Source organism: Onychomys torridus, chromosome 1 (assembly GCF_903995425.1).
Source record: "Onychomys torridus chromosome 1, mOncTor1.1, whole genome shotgun sequence".
Taxonomy (NCBI): domain Eukaryota; kingdom Metazoa; phylum Chordata; class Mammalia; order Rodentia; family Cricetidae; genus Onychomys; species Onychomys torridus.
This window is the reverse complement of record NC_050443.1, coordinates 62,768,853-62,790,588: the sequence shown is the minus strand read 5'-3', so window position 1 is coordinate 62,790,588 and position 21,736 is coordinate 62,768,853. Positions and strand designations below refer to the sequence as shown.

The following is a 21,736-nucleotide window of genomic DNA, read 5'->3' as shown; positions in this document are numbered from 1 at the left end:
AAATACCAACCTCAACTAGGAAACACAATTTCTCTAAAGAGTACTTTTGAAAGATCTGAGGAAGTCCAAGTTATATTACCTGTAAAGTTTCAGGCTGAGAACAGTGGTGGAGTACCTTGTGTCTAGTCAGATTGTGTGTGTGTGTGTGTGTGTGTGTGTGTGTGTGTATGTGTGTTATGTATGTGTGTGTGTGTGTGTGTACACAAAACACACCTGCGAGTACATATGCAAGCACACATCGAGCTTAGCTGCCCATATGAAGTTCAGCACTATATTCTTGCAGGGAGCTCACAAAGGGTGGACAAAAGAGTACAATCTGCTGGGAAAACAAAACTTCTTGCCTCATCTTTTTCTTCCACGAATGACATCAAATGAATCACTAAAGTTTACTGTGAAACTTAAGAAAACAAATGTGGTGCACTGAATATCCAGCATAAATTAATTACTAAACAAGTGACGGTCAGGTATGGTTTAAGACAGCTTTGAAGTACAATTTCAATTATCAGTTAACAAAAGATATATAAATAAGAGACCAATTATATAAGTCACTAGAAAGTGAGAAGTTAGTAGTTGTTTTGGAACAGTGAAAGCTTGTGGCTTTGAAGAAAAACAGCCATCATGCAACAGACCTACTAATTGCTGCTTCTGTGGCGACCTAAGAAAAACTGTTCCTGCTTCCCCTCCAGCCTAGCCCTGGGGGATGGTGATTCACCTTTGCTTTTCAAAGCACATCTGATTTCTTCCAGCCATTCCAGAGTCCAATAACAAGGAGGATTCAGATACAGCACTGGAGGAGAACAACGGGACTTGAACCAACAGACTCAAACCTCTGCAATGTGGTCATCAGTGTAATTACATACTGGACTACTGCACAGTAACAAACAGTCATATGGAAGAAAAAAGAAAGCCAGTGACAATGTGCTTCTCATTGCACAGGAGACCGGGCAGTGGCAATATTTTATATTCTGCCCACTAAGCAGCATGCATTTTTATAAAGCTTTTTCCAACCAGAAACAACTGAAGGAATCCAAACTCATTTTCCAAGATGAAGAGGAAACCAAAGGGGAAGAAAAGAGACCACTGAAACCACCCCTTCAAGAAGGGGTGGAGGGATGGCCAAAACAGATTGAAGTGGCTGCTTGAAATCCTTCAGATTCAGACAACAAGCTACATTAATCTCAGCTTTTCTACAAGGACACAGTCATTGCCTTTCTCTTTTTAAAATTTAATCTTATTAATTTTTTCACCTGTCATCTATGCCTCCAGTAATAAAATGTCTGCCGTCCATATACTGTGTGGGTTACATGAAGAGAATGTTCACAGACATGACAGAGGAATTCTGGAGTTGCTCACAGAACCGCAGCCTGGCATCTCATCAGTACTTCTTGCCCTTCACAACAGCTCGGCACACTTGGAAGAAGGACCACTCGTCTTCCTGGTGGGTACCTGCACAGCACAGGCTCCTGCCAACCAAGTTCTTTGTTCCTTTTTCTGCTTTGATGAAAATCTGGAGAAGGCTGCCCCCTTGTGTTCATCTTGGTGCAGCTGCACTTTAGTGGCCACCACTAACTAGTGCCCGTATCATCCAGAGGTCCGGGAGCACAGACCTGAGTCCAAGGGCCACTTAGTCTTAGGGCCACTGTAATGAGACTTTTGCTGGGCCTTTCAGAGAAGCATCAAGAATTCTGATTTGCCCACGTCTGGGACAGCTGTTTTGGAGCTCTCTGGAGGCAGAGCCACTTTATATACCTAATCAGGATAAGGACTACCTTCTTAAAACTCCAGATGGGGCAGTTCTGTCGGCTAATGTGTGGAAGTGACCCGAGACAGTCCACACTTAGAGCAGAGGGCAAAGAAGGCACTGGAAACAGCAGAGCGCCGAACATCGAGAGGATGGCCCGAGACCCAGGCAAAGGGGAGGTCCCTGCAGGCTCCCAAACTGAGAGAGATGGCCAGCTCTAAAACATCCCCCGCTCAAGCCTCCTGTGTGTGGATGTCCTGAATCTAGACAGCCCCGTCAAGGCGAGCTTGCCAAAGGGCCACAGCTGGAATAAGCGTGCTGTCTCTGCGGTCAGCAGCTAGGTACCCCCGGCTGCTGGGGTGGGATCTCAAGCAGGAATGGCCTACAAATGATTTGGAAGACTAAGACACAGAGTGAAAAATCTGCCTGACAGTACAGTAAGCATAAAATCAATGTATATAAGCAAATGATTAGGTTAGGGAACTAAGCACAAAAGCTTGTCTTTTCAGAATACACAGAATTTAATATGGGAAAGAAGTTGTCTTTTTTTTTTAAATTTTCTTTTTTTATGTGACTAAATGCCAAGAATGATTTAAGACTGAGGAGATGGCTCAGCAGGTATGTACAAACATATGGATCTGAGTTCGAATCCCCAGAATCCCCAGAAAAGCTGTTCGTGGTGGCCCATGTACCTGTGACCCAGCACCGTGGGGGCTAGACAGGTGGACTGCTGGGGCTTGCTGGCCACCAGTCCAACTCTAGTTCAGTGACTCAGTGTCACAGACTTGAAGGCAGAGGATGAGAGAGCAGGACACATGTCCTCTGGCCTCCGCATTTGTGTACTGGCACACAGACCCGCACATGTGCATCTATCACCCACTCCCCACAGAAGACGGTTTATATCCTTTCCATCTTCCTAAGTGTACAGAAAGGTACAGATTAGGGGAAGGCTGTGTCAACACAGGGAAAGGTCTCATACAAATGCCAGACTCTGAAAAATGGAACTACAGTGAAGGCCGTCCAGGTGCTTGAGAGTTAATTTATGCCACTAAGACAGCAGCTGCCCTCTCCAGAAGTTGAAAAGAAGAGGTCCCGGGCTCCACAAAGAATCCGAGTGAGACAGGCCAGGGCAGAAACCACAGGCTCTGCCTGGTGGCTCAAATTGAGACAGCTGGTCTAGAAGTGACAAAAAGAAGGGAGAGGGAGCGCATATGAAAAGAGGAGAGAGACTAGCACGGGGCATGTCCCTGCTCTAAAATACTCGTCTGGAGCTAGCAGATAGATACAAACGTGTCCAGGTGTAGTGGCGCCCAGGAGGGAGGACTGCCGCAATTCTGGGGCCAGTCTGCTCTGTTCAGGCCAGCACCATGGGGTCTCATCTCAAAAAAGAAAACACCGGATGACACAGGCAGGGCTTAAGCTGCACATCTCTGTTCAGCTCCATGTCAAATTACAATTTCACCCATAAGATTAGGATCTACTATCCATGCACATCCACACATGAATGTGCTTATATATAAAAGTCTAGGCATTGTACTGCTGTTAACACATGCAGAAATCACTTCGAGAGAACTGACCTCCATAGAGTCTTACATACTGAGCTACAGAGAAGAACATGATCATGACTGTGTTCTGCAAACAGAATAAAATGCCTTAACATAGACATTAGTGAACTAGACAAACAAAAAGGATTTCAAGCACATGTACAAGAATAAATGCAAGAGAGTAGCTCCCAACTGACAACCAGATGGGATTAAACCAGACTCCAAAGTCAACTTATGGGTGATACAGAGATGTCTAGATGGTCACAGCGCTTTTTGCTCTTCCAGAGCTTGGCTCCCAGCACCCATCCCGGCAGCTCAAAACTACCTGTACTTCTAGCTCCAGGGGACCCAACACCCTTTTCTGGCTTTTGAGGGCACACACACACCAATAGCACACACATATATACACATAAAAATATAAAGTAAATCTTAAGGAAAAATGAATTAATGATGTCCTGGCTAGTTTTTGGTCAACCTGACAGAAGCTGGAGTTATCCAGGAAAAGGAACCTCAACTGAGAAAGCGCTTTCATCAAACATGCTTTAGGCATGTGGGGGGGGGGGCATTTCCTTGATCAGTGATGGAAGTGGGAGGGCTCAGTTCACTGTGGGCAATGCCGTCCCTGGACTGGTGGTCCTGAATTCTATAAGAAAGCAGGCCAAGCAAGCCATGGAGAACAAGCCAGTAAGCAGCACCCCTCCATGGCCTCTGCATCAGCCCCTGCCTCCAGGTTCCTGCCCTGCTTGAGTCTGTGCCTTGGCTTCCCTCATTGATGGACTGATCAGGGTATGTAAGCCCTTTCCGCCCTAAGTTGGATTTGGTCATGGTGTCTTTTTCAGAGCAGCAGAAACCTAACTGAGACAACAAAAATCATCAAAATCAAATGAAGAGACTGGCAAAATAGAAAGTACAGAAAGACACAATAGAAAATATAGCCTCACAGCAGCACCAGTACAATGGAATCTCCCCACCCCGCCCCATTTTTTCCTGCTGCAGTGCTGGATAATGAGTGCAGGGTCAGCATAAGCAATTTTGAACATGTACTAATAACCAGTGGTGGTGACCGTCAGGAAGGAGCAGTGAGATGGCTCAGAAGTACTGTGCACCTGGAAAACTGTCACTCTGAGTGAGTTTACAGGTTACCTTGTCTACATTCTGGAAAAGTGGAGACAAGCAGGTGAGTCACACAGCACAACATGTCAGAAGAGCAATACAAGAAAGAGCACAACTCCCAGATGCATGGTAGAGAGCTGGGGAACGTAAAGAAAAACACAGGGAACCTAACTGCCCTCTGGGGCTAGAGAATAAAATAACCACCAGGGGCCAACTAGCACTCCAGACTGACACCTGAGCTCTGTTAACCCAGGAGCACGCTGCTGAGGAAACTCAAAGGGAGCGCCAAAGGGTTTCCAGGACAACTGCAGGCTTACAAAGCCCGAGACCACACTCTCCTGTTAAGAGATTCAGAATGTCCCCACTCAACAGCCTTGCCTCTTTCAGCCCAGACACCAAGAGAGGAAAGAGCATCAGTTTCGGTGTCTAACTGGAGAATTCCCAATAATCTCACCATGGCCCTGGGGATTAGATAATCTTATTAAAACGCAACTGCCCAGGCATGATGGCGGCTGTCAGCGATCTCAGCACTTGAACGGTGGAGGCAGGAAAATGAGTTCAAAGCTACCCTCAGCTATGTAGCAAGTCTGAAGTCAGCTTTGGCTCCCTAATATGCTAACTGAGTAAGAGGGGAAAAATTACAAAAAGTAAAACAAAGCTACATAACTACCTAAATCCTCTTCAACAAGAAATGTTCAGATTAAGAAACAACTTTGCGCTTACCCATCATCTTCTAGTTTTCATGTGTGAGTGTGGTGTGCATGTATGTGTTCCTATGGGTTCAGGTGCACATATATGTATGTGTTCTTGGAATGGTTGTCCAAGAACACCATATAATGTACTCTCTACTTTATTTACTGAAGCAATCTAGGTAGCTAGCCAGCTTGCTTTGGGGATCCCATCTCTGCCTTCCAAATGCTGGCTAGAGGGGAACTGCCATGTCTACCTGGCTTTTATGTGGCTTCTGGGGATCTGACTCTGGTCCTCAAACTGGTGCAACAAGCCTTTTCTCAGCCCAATTCTAGTATCTTTATAATGAGGAGCTAACCCTTCATCCTTTCTATGTTCTTTATGTGCCTAATTACACTGTAAACTTTGAAAAGCAGATGATGGGCACTAGGAAGCTTTTGGCTGCTCATGTTTCCTCCTGCCTAAGCTCAGTGACCGTATCAATTAACTCATCCACACAGTAACATCCACGGGACACACAAGAGTAATTAGGCATTGAGACTTACAAGGCCCAGTCCCTAAGGAGCCTACAGTTAGCTCTCCTGCTAAATCAGCACAGGTGACGTGCTACAAGCAGTAACCCTGGTGCTTGCCTTTCCTAGTCACGGATGAACTGACGGATCTTCTGTCCCTCTACACAAAACCAGGACAGGGGGACTTACTTTTAAAAGAACACAGTGTGTTTTGTTCTAAGGAAGAACTGCATGCTTTCACCGCCTACTGCTCTTAATATAACCCTGGAGGTACAGATGATGACTTCCTGTGCTACTGTCAGCTTACAAACATTAATCAATACACTGCCTTTGAAGAAATCATACTAAGATTATGTGGTCTTTGTACTTATGAAGAATATTTCTCTTCAGAATGTCATTTTAGAAGTACATATACTTGACGATGTTACAAAAAGAATTCAAAACTTCATTCTAAACCTGTTCCCACTTAGACAACTGTTTGCTGACCAGGTATGTAGCTGTTCACAGTAGACAACAGTAGAGTAGTTCTCAACCTGTGGGTTGTGACCCTTTTGGGGGCTGAACGACCCTTTCACAGGGGTCACCTAAGACCATCAGAAAACTCAGATTTTACATATGATTCTTAACAATAGCAAAGTTACAGTTATGAAGTAACAACGAAAACAATTGTATTGTTGGGGTCACCACAACATGAGGCACTGTAAACGGGTCTCAGCATTAGGAAGGTTGAGAACCACTGCTCTAGGACACAGGATTACTACTGTCTACTTCCTCCTTCACCTTACGTGTAAGCTTGTACACATGGTTTCCCGCCTCCTCCAACCCGCCGAGCCACAGCACTGTCTCCAAGACCTGACATCCCCGAAAGGTCTGCTTCCACAGTTAAGCTCCAACCCAAACCTGGGATGGGTTGACACCAATGCTCCTTCCAGGAGGCACAAGGTTCCCATGCTGCTGTTTCTCAAGTAAGGGAGCTCTCGGTGTGATCTCAAGCTCTCTCGAAAAGGCTCCCACAGTTCACAGTCTTTGTAACTGTGAATCACTGGGAATGAAAGACAACACACCTGATTTCTTTCCTCAGCACTGCTGGAGAACGTCTTTCTAACCGACTTCACCGAACAGAGTACTAGTCCTGAGAATGTTAGCCAATGGCCCACTTGAAGTTATTAAACACAAATTAAATGACACCTTTTCTAAATTGTAAAAGCCTTTTAATCTTCATACTTAAGTATGAAGTATTTCACTTATGATTTTTGTTTCGTAGGTGTCACTTTTGGAGGCCTATTTACCAATAATAATGTTTCCTATAAAAATAAATGGCAATGGCCATGAGACTTCATTAGCATTTTGCCTTTTGCTGTTTTTGAAACAAAATGAAGCTGTACACGCTGTACACTGAACCTTAGAGCAGCCTTCCTTGATCCTTGTCCCACAGCTGACGAAGTGAAGGGAGTTTAAGTGCCCGCCAGGTTTACTAAACTTGCTACTAAGCTACCCGAGCCAGAGCAGCTAAACTGGAATTTTCACCCAGAATATCCCATTTCCAAACCGTACACTGTGCTTTTCCCAACTCAGTTCTATGGATTAAATTTTACAAGACAGAATGAGCAAACTGAAGAAAACACATTAACACTATTACCCATGAATGCGTGTGTGTGTGTGTGTGTGTGTGTGTGTGTGTGTGTGTGTATGCGTATACATGCTCTCAAATAGGAAATAAACGGTATCTAAATAAAAGGTAAAAAGGAAAATGTAAGAAATAACGTAAGCCCACTGCCCAAAGACACAGGACATTAGCAGCATCTGTTTACCCCTGTCAGCCCATCTCTCAAGTGAATTAATTACCTTGACCTTGCTGTCAATTTTTCATAGACACATTTGTTTCTAAGAAATCTACAGTATTTACGTGCTTTTTTATATGGAAATTCTGTAATCTGTTTTTTTTCAATTCACTTTATTTGTGAGACTGCCCAAAACTGATAATATCATTCATTTCACTCATGCATAACATTCCATTTCATAACAACAATATCATTTGCATCTATGGTCATTTAATGTGCTCTTCTCTCATGAATACCAGCACTATTAACATCCTTGTGTGTGTTCCTTTCAGTATCTGGGTATCACACATTCTTCAAAACATTCAACAGTTCTACAAATGCAACACAAGGTATTGCCACATCTTAATATTTCTGCCCTTCTAATGATGATGAACGAACACTCTATTATGATTTTAAAATGCATTTCTGAGTTACTTCCTATCTGTCTGCCACATATATTCACATTTTAAGTCATAATTGGAACATGCTTTTTCATCCAACATCAAGTTCCTCTTTTCTGAAAGACTAGAGCTGTGGAGTTTTCATAAAAACTGCCACTACTCAAAACTCCTTACTGTGCTCACACAAAAGTTTCCTTTCCACAAGCTAGCCTCAGAGTCTTAAAAAAAAAAATACCTCTCCTTCAAGAAACATTAAAAAAAAAAATTACTTAACACATTTATATCTTACCATAAAATATATCATTAAAATCCTTAAGACAATGTCAAACTGATTCCAAATGAATGCATCAATTTATGCATATGAAATTGCTCAAAGAAAAATCTGTTTTTACCAAAAGACTATCTGGTATAAACCATCAATGGTATGAACCATCAATGGTATCTTGTCAATATTTACAAGCCATTTACAAATGTCAAATTATTTCCTCACTTTGAAATGAGCTATAAACACTAAGAACCGAGACTAACCACCTAACCACCTGTCTCCTGAACTTGATTTTACTTGGTCCCTTACTGTTCTTTGCTCCTGTTTCCTTAGATCTGAAACTTGACCTGTTGGTGTCTTGTTAATTTAGCTAAATGCCAGGCTCTGGCCTCCCTGGCCTAGTCAGTGTTGGCACAGCAATTATGTCAACTATTAATTATCAACCTCACAAGTATGCTTCTAACAAATCTTTGAAATGCACAGATTTGAAGTCTAATCATTGTGCTTATGTTCTAAGTACAGTTACTTACTTCTTTAACTACTACATCCAAAACACACTTGAACCAAAATTATAACTGCAGATCAAGAAAGATCAAGAAGCCTGCCAGTTAGGTTTGCAGGAGTTGCTCAGTGATGTGGAAGCCTGTCTCAACCCTTGAAGGTGTCAGTAGCATTTCTTCCAAGTTCACCCCAGGAAAGCTTCTAGTTGTGTAGGAATAGCCTGTGGTCCCTCCTGCACCCGGCACTATGCTCAGGCCAACCTTATATTCCATGTCTATGTGATGCTTGCTGGGTTTCACATCTCCACTTCTTCTGGGAGTCTAGTGTTGCTCCATCTTAGTCTAAATACAGTGTAATGACCTGCTGATGAGGGCTCACTGCAGGTCTCCTTCCATTACCATGGTGCTCCCTCCCTCCCTCCCTTCCTCAATCACTTATATTTCTCACTCTATCTTGCATCTTTCCCCTTTATAATCCTCCCCCTTGCCTGTCCCCCTTCCACTAACTCAACCATTTTGACACGTTAGACTGCTTTGTTCCTTTAACCAACAACTCTAACTTCTATTTGCTCATCTTTCCCAGCGATAGGCTCCTCTGCTCTTTCGGCTTCATTTAAGAAAGAATAACAGAGGAAGCTGGGTGTGGTAGTGCACACCTGTAATCCCAGCAATGAGAGCCTGAGGTGGGGAGATCATAAGTTTTAGGTCAGCCTGGACTATACACAGTGATATTCTCAAAAAACAAAAAAGAATAAAAAAGGAATATATCTACTCTTTGGAGATGGAGCAGGGCTCCTACCTAAGTTCTCGACTATGGTCTGGGGGCAATTCTTAGATTAGGAAGCAGTGTTCATCCAACTTGATTTCAAAAGGTCCATGTTCACAGCCATGTACTTCAGTCACTGAGTATGAGAAGCCAGAAGCACAACTTGGCCTACATGATAAGCACTTACAAAACACAGAGCAACAATCAAAGCTGAGTGACAGAGAAGGACATGTAGAGGTTTCGAGGGCTGAAAGGGCTGAGAATGCCCCAGGGCCACCTGCAGCTGTAGTCCATGGCTGGGAGGAGCTGAACTGGGGGACACAGAACAATGCACTGATAAGACTAGGTGGCTACTGCATTAATGTTAATCTTTAACACCAGCATTTGGGAGGCAGAGGCAGGCAGATCTCTGAGTTGAAGGCCAGCCTGGTCTGCATAGCTACAAAGTAAAACCCTGTCTCAAAAGAAAAATAAAGCAAGCCACATGTAAAATTAAAGGCATCCAGCCAAAGTCATATTAAAATTTAGGACATACATGCTTTAGTTTCAAATACAATAAATAAAACAATTCCTACAAAAAAATAAAGGATTTAACAAAAATGAGCAAATTAATTTAAAAAGCTGACATATAAGAGTCTCACTTTGTAACCCTGACTGACCTGGAACTCAGAATGCTGAGATTAAAGGCATGTATCACCATGCCCAGTGAAGACCCATTCTTTAAAGGTAGATAGGAAATGCAATGTCAAAAGTGTTCAATCAGTAAGACTATTTGGAGCAGAGGAAGAAAACCTAAATGATACAGAAACAAAAAGGTTAAGCAGCCACACGAGCAGCCAAACACAGGAGCTTTCACAATGCTCACCACTGTACTATAGATCAGGGTGTTGGTTACTTAGTGTTCCAAGCTACAATCCCCTATATGTAAACAGTCCTGTTTCACTAGCAAGAGAAGTATTTAGTACAGCTTCTAGCATACAGTAAGCCCGGACAGACATTACTTATTAATGTCATCATCACAGCCAATGCTGACAGAGGTCTCTATGACCCCAAAGTCAGTCTTATCATCTATACCAGCATGAGCACTGACAGAATGACCAGGAAAAATAAGCCAGGCGGTCCACAATCGGCCAGCATCACTTCATCACAAACTTGATAACCAGCCAGGGACAGGTGGTTGCATGGAAATCAGTATCATGAATTTTAAGAAACAGAAAAGCCTTCTGACATTTGAACTGTTTCCCAGAACCTGAAGGGAAAGCCCTGTCTGTAAGTTTGATGTGTTTCACACTTCTAATCCACAGACAGCAGGAGATGACTTTTATTTAGCTTACCTGAATTTTCAAATTTACCCATGTATAGATTGTGCTATACTTTAAATTATGTTTAACATATTAGGGCATTGGGCTTTCTTTAGCCCCAAGGCCTTGCACATAGTAAGCAAGCAGTCTATTACTGAGCTATACCTGCAGTTAGGAGCGTTATTTTTATTTATTTTTTTAATATTAAGCATATATAAGAGGCATTACACTAAAATTGAAGGGAAAGTTTTATAATCAAGAACTCAGATAAGAAGACACAAGCAGAATCAGGACTGCGGAAGGTGCAGCATCCCAGACTCACAAAGGCAGACACGGTATGCACCAGGAAGAGCTAGCTTTACCAGTAAGAGAGAGACTTCAAACCCGCAGGAAGACAATTCCCACATTGCATGCACACTGATCACAGCCTTACCTCTACAGCATGGCTACAGAGTCCTGGAGCACAGCTAGCACAATTAATGCTGTGAATTTTATTGTCGTTTGTTTTCAAATGATTTAAAAGTAAATGCCTGGCTGTAGTTAGTGGCCACCAACCAGACAGTCCAGTTCCAGAAGTTTCCTATTTGATGTTTTCATGGTACTTAGGATAAAAATCTGGATAAGACACTAACGTCTGTTAAAAGAATGTTCAGTGATCAATGGCTGGGACTTCTATCTAGGATTGTAAAGGCAACTTAATACACAGAAAATTATAATCCATGACCTTAGCGACAACAGGAAAGCCTCCAATACTCTGCTGTCACAGTGTGAGGACTCATGGGGACATTCAGCCATTCCTAGCCTGATGAGAGTTGCTGAATCATAAGTGAGGCCAAAACACCAGGGACATCACCACTAAAGCCAGGAGCAGCACACACACTCACTGTTATTTGCCACCCTTTATCACCAACATGAAAGTATGAAAAAATAAGATATAACCATTACATAACAGGAAACTTGTAAATCATTATCATCTGTAAATAAGGAATTATGAAAATCAGGTTAAGCTATGAAATGTAAGAGACTACTAAGCTGTTAATTTTTTTGATTAAAATAACTCTTTCCAAACAAAAATGCTGATAATAATATACATTGTAAAAAAACTCAAGAAGTCAATTTAAAGTATTATAACAGTATCCCCAAGACTTAAGACTAAGGCCACATAGTGTTGAGATTTCCTTTGAAATAAATCAAGTCAAACTCGCAGATAAAATCCTTCCAACGTTTCTTTACTTCACATAAATAAAATATATTCATTCTCTCTCTCCCTCTCTCTCTCTCTCTCACACACACACACACACACACACACACACACTCCATTCAACCCATACTGATCACTGATACTGATTTCCTATTGGCCCAGCAACCAACCATGGCAGAACTAAATCTGTTCAGAAAAAGGCTAATTAATATTTATCATTTTCCTTATGTTGTGTAAAGAGGAATATCATGTTTCCTCTCAGAATATGTCCCTGAACTTTTAAAGGCTCAACCATATGGAAGAGATCTACAAGAGTCTATGAAAAGGCCAAGGCTTTGGAATTCTAATTCAATTTCCCCTCAATATTTTAGTACAAGCCTGTAGCAAACATTTATTTTTAGAGATTTTTCAGTGGGGAATTTAACAAAAGACTATTGTGTGCTTGACACAGTTAGGTCTCTTTGGTTCCATCTATACCAACTATACAAACATCAGGTTAGAATTAAATTACTTTAAACTTAAAATCAACTATTTCCAGACTACAAAATCTATTCCATACTTATCAGCACATATAAGTTCTGAAGTGAGTTACAGCTGAGTTCAAATATGAAATCTGCATTTTCAAGTGTTCCCATAAAAGAACTTCCCCATGGAGTCCAACTACCTAATACTGATTGTCCAAGAATGCCATATAATGTTTTCATTTCCTCTTCCAACAAAACAATTTTCATCTGCACCAAATGAACTCACTGCTACATGGTTTCTAATGAAAAGCAGATGGCCATCAGCCACATCATTTGCCACCATTTTCTTATTAAATAGATCTGACATTTTCTGTAAGTGAACAAAGTCACAAAGAGCTCATAGGCCTTCCCCAATCACCATGAACATCTCTACTTTCATTTGTGATGTGTATAGATAGGACTATACAATGCAAAAGCAAACAGGAAATGATCTGTGCACAGTAGTCTGGTGGTTTTAAAGCACTGTCCAGGCCCCTCATTAAAAGTGAGGGTAAAAACCCCACTAAAAACAGATAGATAGTTCTGTTTCTTAGAATGTGGGTCGTGGCTCACTTCTAACAAACAGGATGTGGTGGGACGAAGCTGAAGGCTGTGGAAGGCATGCTACAAAGGTGACAGAGCCTCCAAGCTGGATGCTGGGACACAATCACAAAACAATTGAAGGAAAGGAAGGATATGCTTTAGCACAGTTCTAGAGAACGCATTCCACAATCATTGACTCCACTGATTCTAGGCCCATGCTGAAAGCAGGACATGACAGTAGGAGCACAAAGGGGGAGCTGCTTACCTCATGTCTGGAGGAAGGGAGGGTGGCAGTCAAGATAAGACTCTTTAAAGACACATCCTGGTGACCCAGTCTCCAGCATGACCCACCTCTGAGAGTGTCTACAAATTCCCCAATAGCACTACCAAGAGGAGCACTACCAGCAACAGGAGGAGCACTCACAGGAGCACATACCAGCAACAGGAGGAGCACCACCACCAACAGGAGGAGCACCACCACCAACAGGAGGAGCACCACCACCAACAGGAGGAGCACCACCACCAACAGGAGGAGCACCACCACCAACAGGAGGAGCACCACCACCAACAGGAGGAGCACCACCACCAACAGGAGGAGCACAACCACCAACAGGAGGAGCACTAACAGGAGCACAACCACCAACAGGAGTGCTACCACCAACAGGAGCACTATCACAGGAGAAAAACACTTAAGGAATGAGCCTGTGGGGGTAATTCATATTCAACGGGAACAAACCACTCACCTGTAAAGCCTAGTTACCAACAAACCACTCACCTGTAAAGCCTAGTTACCAACAAACCACTCACCCGTAAAGCCTAGTTACCCACAACCAAGGCCACAGCCCAGAGGTAGTATCAGCCTCCAGCACTTGGAGTGAAAGGCTCTTCCTACAACTCTAGCCCCTAGACTTTGAGCTCCCTCAGCAGACACCCATGGAACACACACACACACACACCACACACCAAGCAAACGCACCAATGCAGCTGTGTTGAAAAAAAGCCACGTTTATTTTAAGCTATTAGGCTTTAAGGTTTATAATGCAACAATGGGAAATTGGAACATGTGGATTATTCTAGCCAATTCAGTTAGCCTAAATTTTCATTTCAAACTGTAAACAATGAAAAACCATGGGGATACACCTGGTTTTAGTCAATGTACCCTAGCAACGCTTCACTGTCCTTAGCTACCAGCGAGCCTTCTCTACTACCCACCTTAAAGATGAAAGCTCTCGGCTTCCTCCTCCCTGACTCTTGCTAGCTCTAAACAGCTGCTTTTATTAAACACCTGGCTTATGAACTTATGACTGCTAACATATGCTGTATGGTTTTAAATCAATGAACAAATGGAATTTGCCTGGAGAGGTTGTTCTAGGCTCTGAAGCTGCAAATCAGTTCATAGTGTTCTGATGGAGTCATTTGAATGGGTCATCAGGCCCAAGTGACCATGTCCAAACAGTTACTGCTCCTTCTAATGAATACTGGGAGAGAAAATGGCCTAATTACTGAAATAAGGTTTATCTTTAAGAACCATGGGCCTGAGAAGTTAGAGGCTTAGAAGGGACCTGGATATAGTATTGTTCTTTTCCAACCATGGAGATATTGACAATCCAGGTAAAAAAAGGCAGAAGCAGGCGGATCTCTGTGAGTTGAAGGCCAGCCTGGTCTACAGAGTGTATTGCAGGACAGTCAGGGTTATACAGTGAATACTTGTCTTGAAAGGCCAAAAATAAATAAATAAATAAATAAAACCAAAAAAACTTTCATGATATAAATATGAAGAATTTTAAACTGACTGTATTTTGACTTAGGATATTAGCTTGCTATAATACAATAGGAATGTCAAATTCAATGTTGTAGGTATTTTATAGTTTTGTTAGTATTTCATAGTTAGAATGAAATATACTCCATATATTGCTATTTAATATTCTGCCTTTCATGTTTAGCTAAATGATAAATATAATAAATGAATCCACAGGAATCCATAGATAACAATCTTAGAAAACAATTAAGTGTAGCTGTTCTGTTTCTACCAGAGGAAAGAGAACTGTCAGTAACATTAGTAGCTAAGGCTGTTAGTCCAAATCATTTGTAAATCTTTAGGTCCAAGCAAGGCTGCAGGACCAGCTAGAAGCCAATGTAACTGCTTGGTGGGAACTATGGGCCGAATCTAGGAGTCCTTGTTCTTGCCAGTTATGCAGAGAGCTCAGTAAGATTTGGAAACAATTACTGTCTGTCTCAATTTGGAGGGCAAACAAAAGAGGTTAGCCTGGCTCTAATTCCTAATCCTTTTGGGGGACAATCTTGCTTGTCGATGTGAAGAAACACACTTTAACAAAGGGACTCAGGAAATCGCTAGGCAACAAGAGATGAGGGGTGAGGGTGGCTTGGCTGGCAGTGTAAACCAGACCTCTGTTTTCATAGCCTCAGTATCCCTATACTCAATCCTGGGCCTCCCTTGCAGTTAGCGGGGCATATGACAAAACCAGAGAAACAAAACTCTACACTGAGGTCACCAGGAAAGCCCCTTTACCCCCAAATAAAAGCATGAATCCTGTTAGGTGGCTGTGATGATTTATCTACTTAACTGGATGAGAAATGCCTAGGAGGTTTAGTAAAGCAAACCCCAGGCTGTGTTTCCAGAGACAGTCAGATCATGAGGGTTCTGACCTATGGAATATTGACATCTGGGAAGACAATTCTGGAAGGAGGGGCCTGCTGGAGATGGGCCACGAGGGCAGTGCCTGCCCACAGCGTTAGATCTGATCCTTCCTGTCATGGCTTCACTCTCGTTCCCATCCACCAGGGTGTGAGGTGTTCTGCTCGACTTCCCGGCTACCACAGCTTCACACCACATGCTCCTGCCACCATGCCGCTCTGTCTCACCGGGGTCCAGAGTCAAATCAAGGACTACGGACCGAGTGAGATCTAAGCAGCTAAATGCAGTCCTAAGGCATACAGGAAATGCACCTGGCCTTTCCCACTCAATCTACTCCACCTCAAAGTTCTGTGTCCTTTAGGATATTCTTCAATAGGTAAATGACAAATAATGTTCAGTTACTTTTACCTACTTCCTACCACCACTTCCCGATTTTTAGAAAATAAGAGGGACAGACAGACAGACAGACAGACAGACACACACACACACACACACACACACACACACAGAGATATATATATATATATATATATATATACATACACATGGCCTGACATGCTCTTCTGCTGGAGAAGACAACACACTGAGCCTTAGGCAGACAGAGGCACCATCATGAAGGCCCTCCCATGCTGTCCACACCACAGAGTGTCTTCCTTTCCCCAGACATCGGGCTGAGCTCCTCTAGGTTATGGAGCCATTTAAGAAACAAAGGGGGTCTAAGCCACAGTAATCCCAATGAGGGCTGAGGAGCAGAGGTGGGGTTCCCATTCTCCCAAAGTTCTGAAGAAGTTGGCTTCGGTTACTCACAAAGCTAGAGCAATCATTAATCAGCTGGATCAAAACTTCAGTGGTATTTTCCAAAGTAGAAACAGAAGAGGGACTAGGGAGAGGCCAGGCCAGGAATTCTACCAATTCCATGTCAAATTAAAAAAAAAAAAATTAATAGCTTTTTTTGTTGTTTTTTTTTTTGTTTGTTTGTTTGTTTGTTTTGTTTTTTTTAAAGAAAAGAATACAACTCAGCAGGAGCAGGACAACACGTTTTGGCAAATTTCTTCGATCACAGCCTACAAGATCCAGTAGCTGTTCTAGAGCAGTGTCCTTGAATTAACCAGGGCTTCCCATCTAAGCAGGCACTGAATGAACAGCTCCACAGCTGACGAGGACCATATGACTCAGAATCCAAGGGCACAATGGCACACAGCATCCCATGTCCTGGTGCTGATGAAGATGTGCCTCAAGAACAGCCTCAAGAGCCTCCACAGGCTCTGCAAGAAGTGCAGGAATCAAGCAAGGGACAAGGAACAACATATACAGAAACATGAATACCAATCGGCTACTTTTCGAGAGGCAATTCTCAGGGGTAAGAAGCACTTGGGTGGGGCAGTAAAGAAAAAAGGAACAAGTTCAAAGAGATCATCACAACAAAACAGCTTCCAAAAATTTAGAATCAAACCTGTAGACCCAGAAATGTCCAGTCATCTACACTGACTTTATATGAGTAAGAATTCTCTTTTTAGCTTCCAAACAAATGGCACCCCACGTAAAATAGAACATCATCATTTACTTAAGGAGCACATATGTTTGAACTAGATATCCAAATGACTGACTCATGCTGGTGACTCAATTATACTAAGTTAAAGCCTCCAGAAGAAAATTAGGAACGATGGAAAAAGACAGGTTATTTATTCTCTTTGAAAATGTCACTAAACATCTAATGACCTATTGGATAGCCCTCAAGGCTGGAGTGAGTGGAGTACCCAGCAGCACCCTACCCAGCACATTTCCTGGGGGCACTTCCTCCAGATCTTCCAGCTCCCTTCCCATCAGAAGATACAGGTTCTCCAGAGTGCAGCATGCCATGTGGGGAACAGGAGGCAGGTCCTCTAGTGGGGCTGAGAAGCCCAGTGGAACCTGCCAGAGAAAAATGATGGAAAGCAAGTGAGGAGATGAGGGAGATGTCACAGAGCCCGCAAGTTTTTAGTTGGCTGCAAGACACTGTGAGGTCACCTTTTGTCCACACAAAACATGCAATGCTGAAATGTTATTTTCTATTCTCCGTGGGTTATGATAAAAAACAAGTCACATCTGATGAGTAAGTTCTGAAACACTAAAACTTTTCACATATTTAAAATGTGTCTAAATCCCACCTAACAGCTTTGAGGTTAAAAACTTCTTCTGTGACCTAGGAGCTCTCTGCTGGTCCAGAGCCCCTGGTTAATATGTATGAGCATCATTCCATGCAACAGTTCTCATGACTATACCATGTTTGTTTCAACACTCATTATTACCATTATAATTTAAAATTGCCGGGGTCTTCCTGAGAATGTTCTGAAAATCGTTCAACAAGAACTGTGTTAGTCAGACACATGAAACTAACCAATAAAAATGCCATGAAAAAGCTGAGCACCTGCTAGGTCTGTATGCCACAGTGGTTAATCTGAAAGGGAGCATATGCTGAAATACTAGGAACGCTGAAGAAAAGCCAGAACACACATGCATAAAACCACACATGAGAACGGATTTATGAGCTCCCTACTTCATTATTTATTCTTAAGGAGACACTGTCATGAATGATTCAAGGTGTGAGTTTTGTGAGTGTTCAGAAATATATTCTCCATATCCAAGTACCCAGGAAGGATTTCAGTCTACCAATCATCTTTGGTGCCCGCAGGGCAGAGCTAGTACTAAGACTGAATAAAACGTCTTAGCTCTAACATACAATATCAAGACAACTGACTTCACAAGCACAGACTGACTGCCAGAAATGGAACAGAGCAAGAACACCCATGGAAGCTCAAAAGCAAGGGAGACTGGGAGCCTGAGGAAAGAGATGGCTTTTCGACACGACACATCTAATGCCCCTGTTCTGTACAACTCCAACTCTCAAGAGCAGCTCTGAAGACAACATGGCAGGAAATCTAGATGTAAGGAGCACACCATGTCTGATGCCACAGGCTAATAATCCAGGGACTTGGGAGGCTGAGGCAGAAGGATCAGAGTTCAAGGCCTGCCTAGGTTCCAGAATGAGCTCAAGGCTATCCTAGGCAATTCTGTGAGACCCTGTCTCAAAATAAAAAGTACCTGCCACACACAAGGCCCTGGGTTCAATCTCTAGCAGTACATGCACACACAGCACATTTCCATGAGCTGTGCAAACATGCTTGCTCTCTCCCACCACCTTTCTGGGAAGCACATTCTTTCCTAGGTGATCCTGCAAAGGAGAACAGCCCATCAATACCCTGATGACAGCAGTGTAAACTCCCAAGGACACCCAGCTAAGTCAGAGCCAGCCCCAAAGTCTTAGAAAGTATGAGCTGATCACCTCCACTCTTCTAAACTACCAGATATGCTATAATCTGTAACACTTCAGCAACAGAAAATAACACAAAGAACACAGATAGGATCTGAGTAGGGTAACTTCCATACTAGGTCTGATTTCACATATCCTTTTTAAAAAGTACATTAGAGTAGGATTCCTGTGGCTGTGACTCCATGGAGTCAAATGTCTTTTGTGTGGCTTAGCTGTAGACACGTAAGTAACCAGTTCCAACCTGTCGTCTCAGCAATGGATGATACATAGATGATGATTAGAAGTACTCATTAGATTTCTGACGGCCATTAAGTGGGTCCTTCAGAGGACAATCCTTACCACTGGGACAGTTTAGAGAGTGCGTGTCTCTCAAGCTAAGAACTACTAAGCTCACAGCAGATGTGTAGGCTGTAACACTTTTAGCTTCCCACAAAGCACAAGTGTGTGCACACCAAGTACTGTGTTCTGTTCCACAGCCTAGCAAGGCCTGCCTAACCACCATGTAGCACTACAGAGAATGAACTGTGAACAGAAGAGGTGAGGGCAAATTTCCTCCAGCTGCTTCCTCGGCCTCCTACCTGCATCTAACTGTACTCTCCTGGTCACCTACAATTAGCTGCATCTAACTGCACTCTCCTGGTTACCTACAGATTAGCTGCTTCCACGAGGCCAGGGGTTTATGTGCCTGACGGATCATGTTACTCATGCTGAGTTGCTTCTGGCTGGCCCTGCCTGGCGCTCTGGTGTCTCTCATCTATGTTTAATCCTAATGCCTGTGTCTTGTGTAGCCTGATAATTCTGGCCTCTGGACTCTTCCGGCCCCAACTCAGGCATTTCTCCATGCTGGCTGTCTATCTGCTCTCAGACAGGCCTGAACAGAGTCCAGACTATGCAGGCGGCACGTCCCACCTGCTTACTTCCTATACCTTTTTCCTCAATCATTGGGATTCTTGAAGATGGACCATTGCCTTGGCTCCAGATCATCATCTGCATCTATTTCATCTTTCCATCCCAAAGCGACTCTTAACCGTGCTTGATGTGCAAAAAGGCCTGAGAAGCTGTCCACTGGCTTTTATGGTTCCCAAATGCTACTATGTACACAAAACATTACCAAGGCAACACAACAGCCGACACAGGAATTGGGGTGCCTTTGCTCATTTACCTATTCTTCACCACACCCAGCCAGTCTGGAAGTCACCAGACACCTGAAAGGACGCCCTTGAATTGTACTCCTAACTCTTACCCGTTGTAAAAACTCAACAGGGCTGTACTTGGGTCCCAAGACAAAAATTTTCTGTCCTCTTCGAGCTCTGCCACTGAACACACGAGCGAATGCAATGAAGGCCTCTTGGCTGCTTTCTTCTTGGGGCACAGGCTGAGAGCTAACACTTGCCACATCTGGCTCATCACCTGCCAGGTACAAAAAGATATTCAGTGCCATGAATGCTCACTTCAACCCAGGAACTGTTTGAACACACAGAAGAAATAGTGACTATGAGTATTTGGTCTACAAATAAAAACAACATTGATAAAAACTATGATGAAAGTCAAAAGACAAGGGACAACGTAGTGAGTTAAGCTGCAACAGCGTCAGGTACTTTGCACCACAGCCTGCGTAGGAATGCTGTACCTTTTGGCTCATCTCCCTGGGGACTTCTCTCATCTTGTTTCATCATTCCATCCTGGGTGGGACCCTGGGGTGCCTGGCCCTGTGTTCCTGCAAGCTTCTCTGCGTGCCTCTGTCGTGCACGTTCACGTCTTTGGGCCATTTCTTCTTGAGTGAGAGGCCTACAGGATGTCACAAGCATGTTATGAGCTGGCAGCACCAAGCACCTCTCAGCTCCTTCAAGAAGAACAAGGGCTCATATGGCCACAGGGGTGATGATCGGTCCTCAAGTCCCCCCAAGCAGAGCTTTTCCAAGTTCCCTCCAGCACGAGCAGTAAGTGGAGCAGGCTCTCTGGCCTGCTGAAGCTCCAGCAGCTCTGAGCTTATGAACCCGTGTACAAGTGCCCATGGCCCCAAGCAGCACCAAGTGCAGTCACACAAAACCTTCCACAGGTACTCAATGGTTCTTCTGGGAGAGGCCAATGAGGAGAAAGAAGAGAATAGATGACAGGCAGCAGCACCTGGAACACCCTGAGAAGAAGTATGCAAAAGGCCACTAGAATAATTGTGGTTTTCTGTAATCTGGTCAGTTAATGAACAGTCACAGCTTGGCAAACTGAGGGGAAAAAAAGAGAATTGTGGTTTTCTTTTTTAGTTCAAAAGCATGTCTTCAGGGAGAATGAACGTTCGTAAGGAAGGCTGCCATGTCAGGCTGAGAACTCCTAACTCAGCAGCACTAAAAGGTCCAATTAAATCTATCAGCCACTACTAGACAACACAGGAGACACTCAGAAGAAAAGGCAATGTGTAAATAAGTGGGATGAGCATTTGCCAGAGGTCAGTCCCAGTAGAGGGAGGGGCCATTAGTAATAATGGAATAATGGTAATTTTTATTTCAGGAAAAGTGACTCACTCCTATTTCTATCAGGATGGAGAAGGTACTTGTAGCTTTCTTAATTAATTTTTTCATTTATTTTACATACCAACCAGTTTCCCCTCCCTCCTCTCTTCCTGTTTCCTCCCCCATGTCCCCTCTTACCATCCACTCCTACTTGGAGCTTTAATACTACAGAAAGCCCTATAAAAGGTAAGGTTGAGGATGGGCATTAAGCTTAGGAATTTGGGCTTGGAAGGAAGAAACCAGGCAAGTGAAGGGTCCCCAGGACTGATCTCTCTTTCAAGCAGGCATTCACAGGAACCCCCCTGCATGTTCAAGCCCAACAGAGAGCAGGGCAATTCCTGGCACCAGGTTGGTAGAATCTGG

General features: G+C 43.3%; 1 protein-coding gene across 2 annotated transcripts in view; it reads right to left on the bottom strand.

Moving 5' to 3' along the window:
• Window positions 1-21,736, bottom strand: part of Efl1 (elongation factor like GTPase 1) — a 118,813-nt gene that overhangs the window by 59,337 nt on the left and 37,740 nt on the right. For both annotated transcript variants that reach the window (XM_036167572.1, XM_036167564.1), the window contains exons 13-15: window positions 20,497-20,654; window positions 20,110-20,276; window positions 17,329-17,467 (exon numbers count right to left, since the gene is read on the bottom strand). In XM_036167572.1, the coding sequence (XP_036023465.1) occupies window positions 17,329-17,467; window positions 20,110-20,276; window positions 20,497-20,654 (464 nt within the window). The remainder of the gene's footprint in view (window positions 1-17,328; window positions 17,468-20,109; window positions 20,277-20,496; window positions 20,655-21,736) is intronic.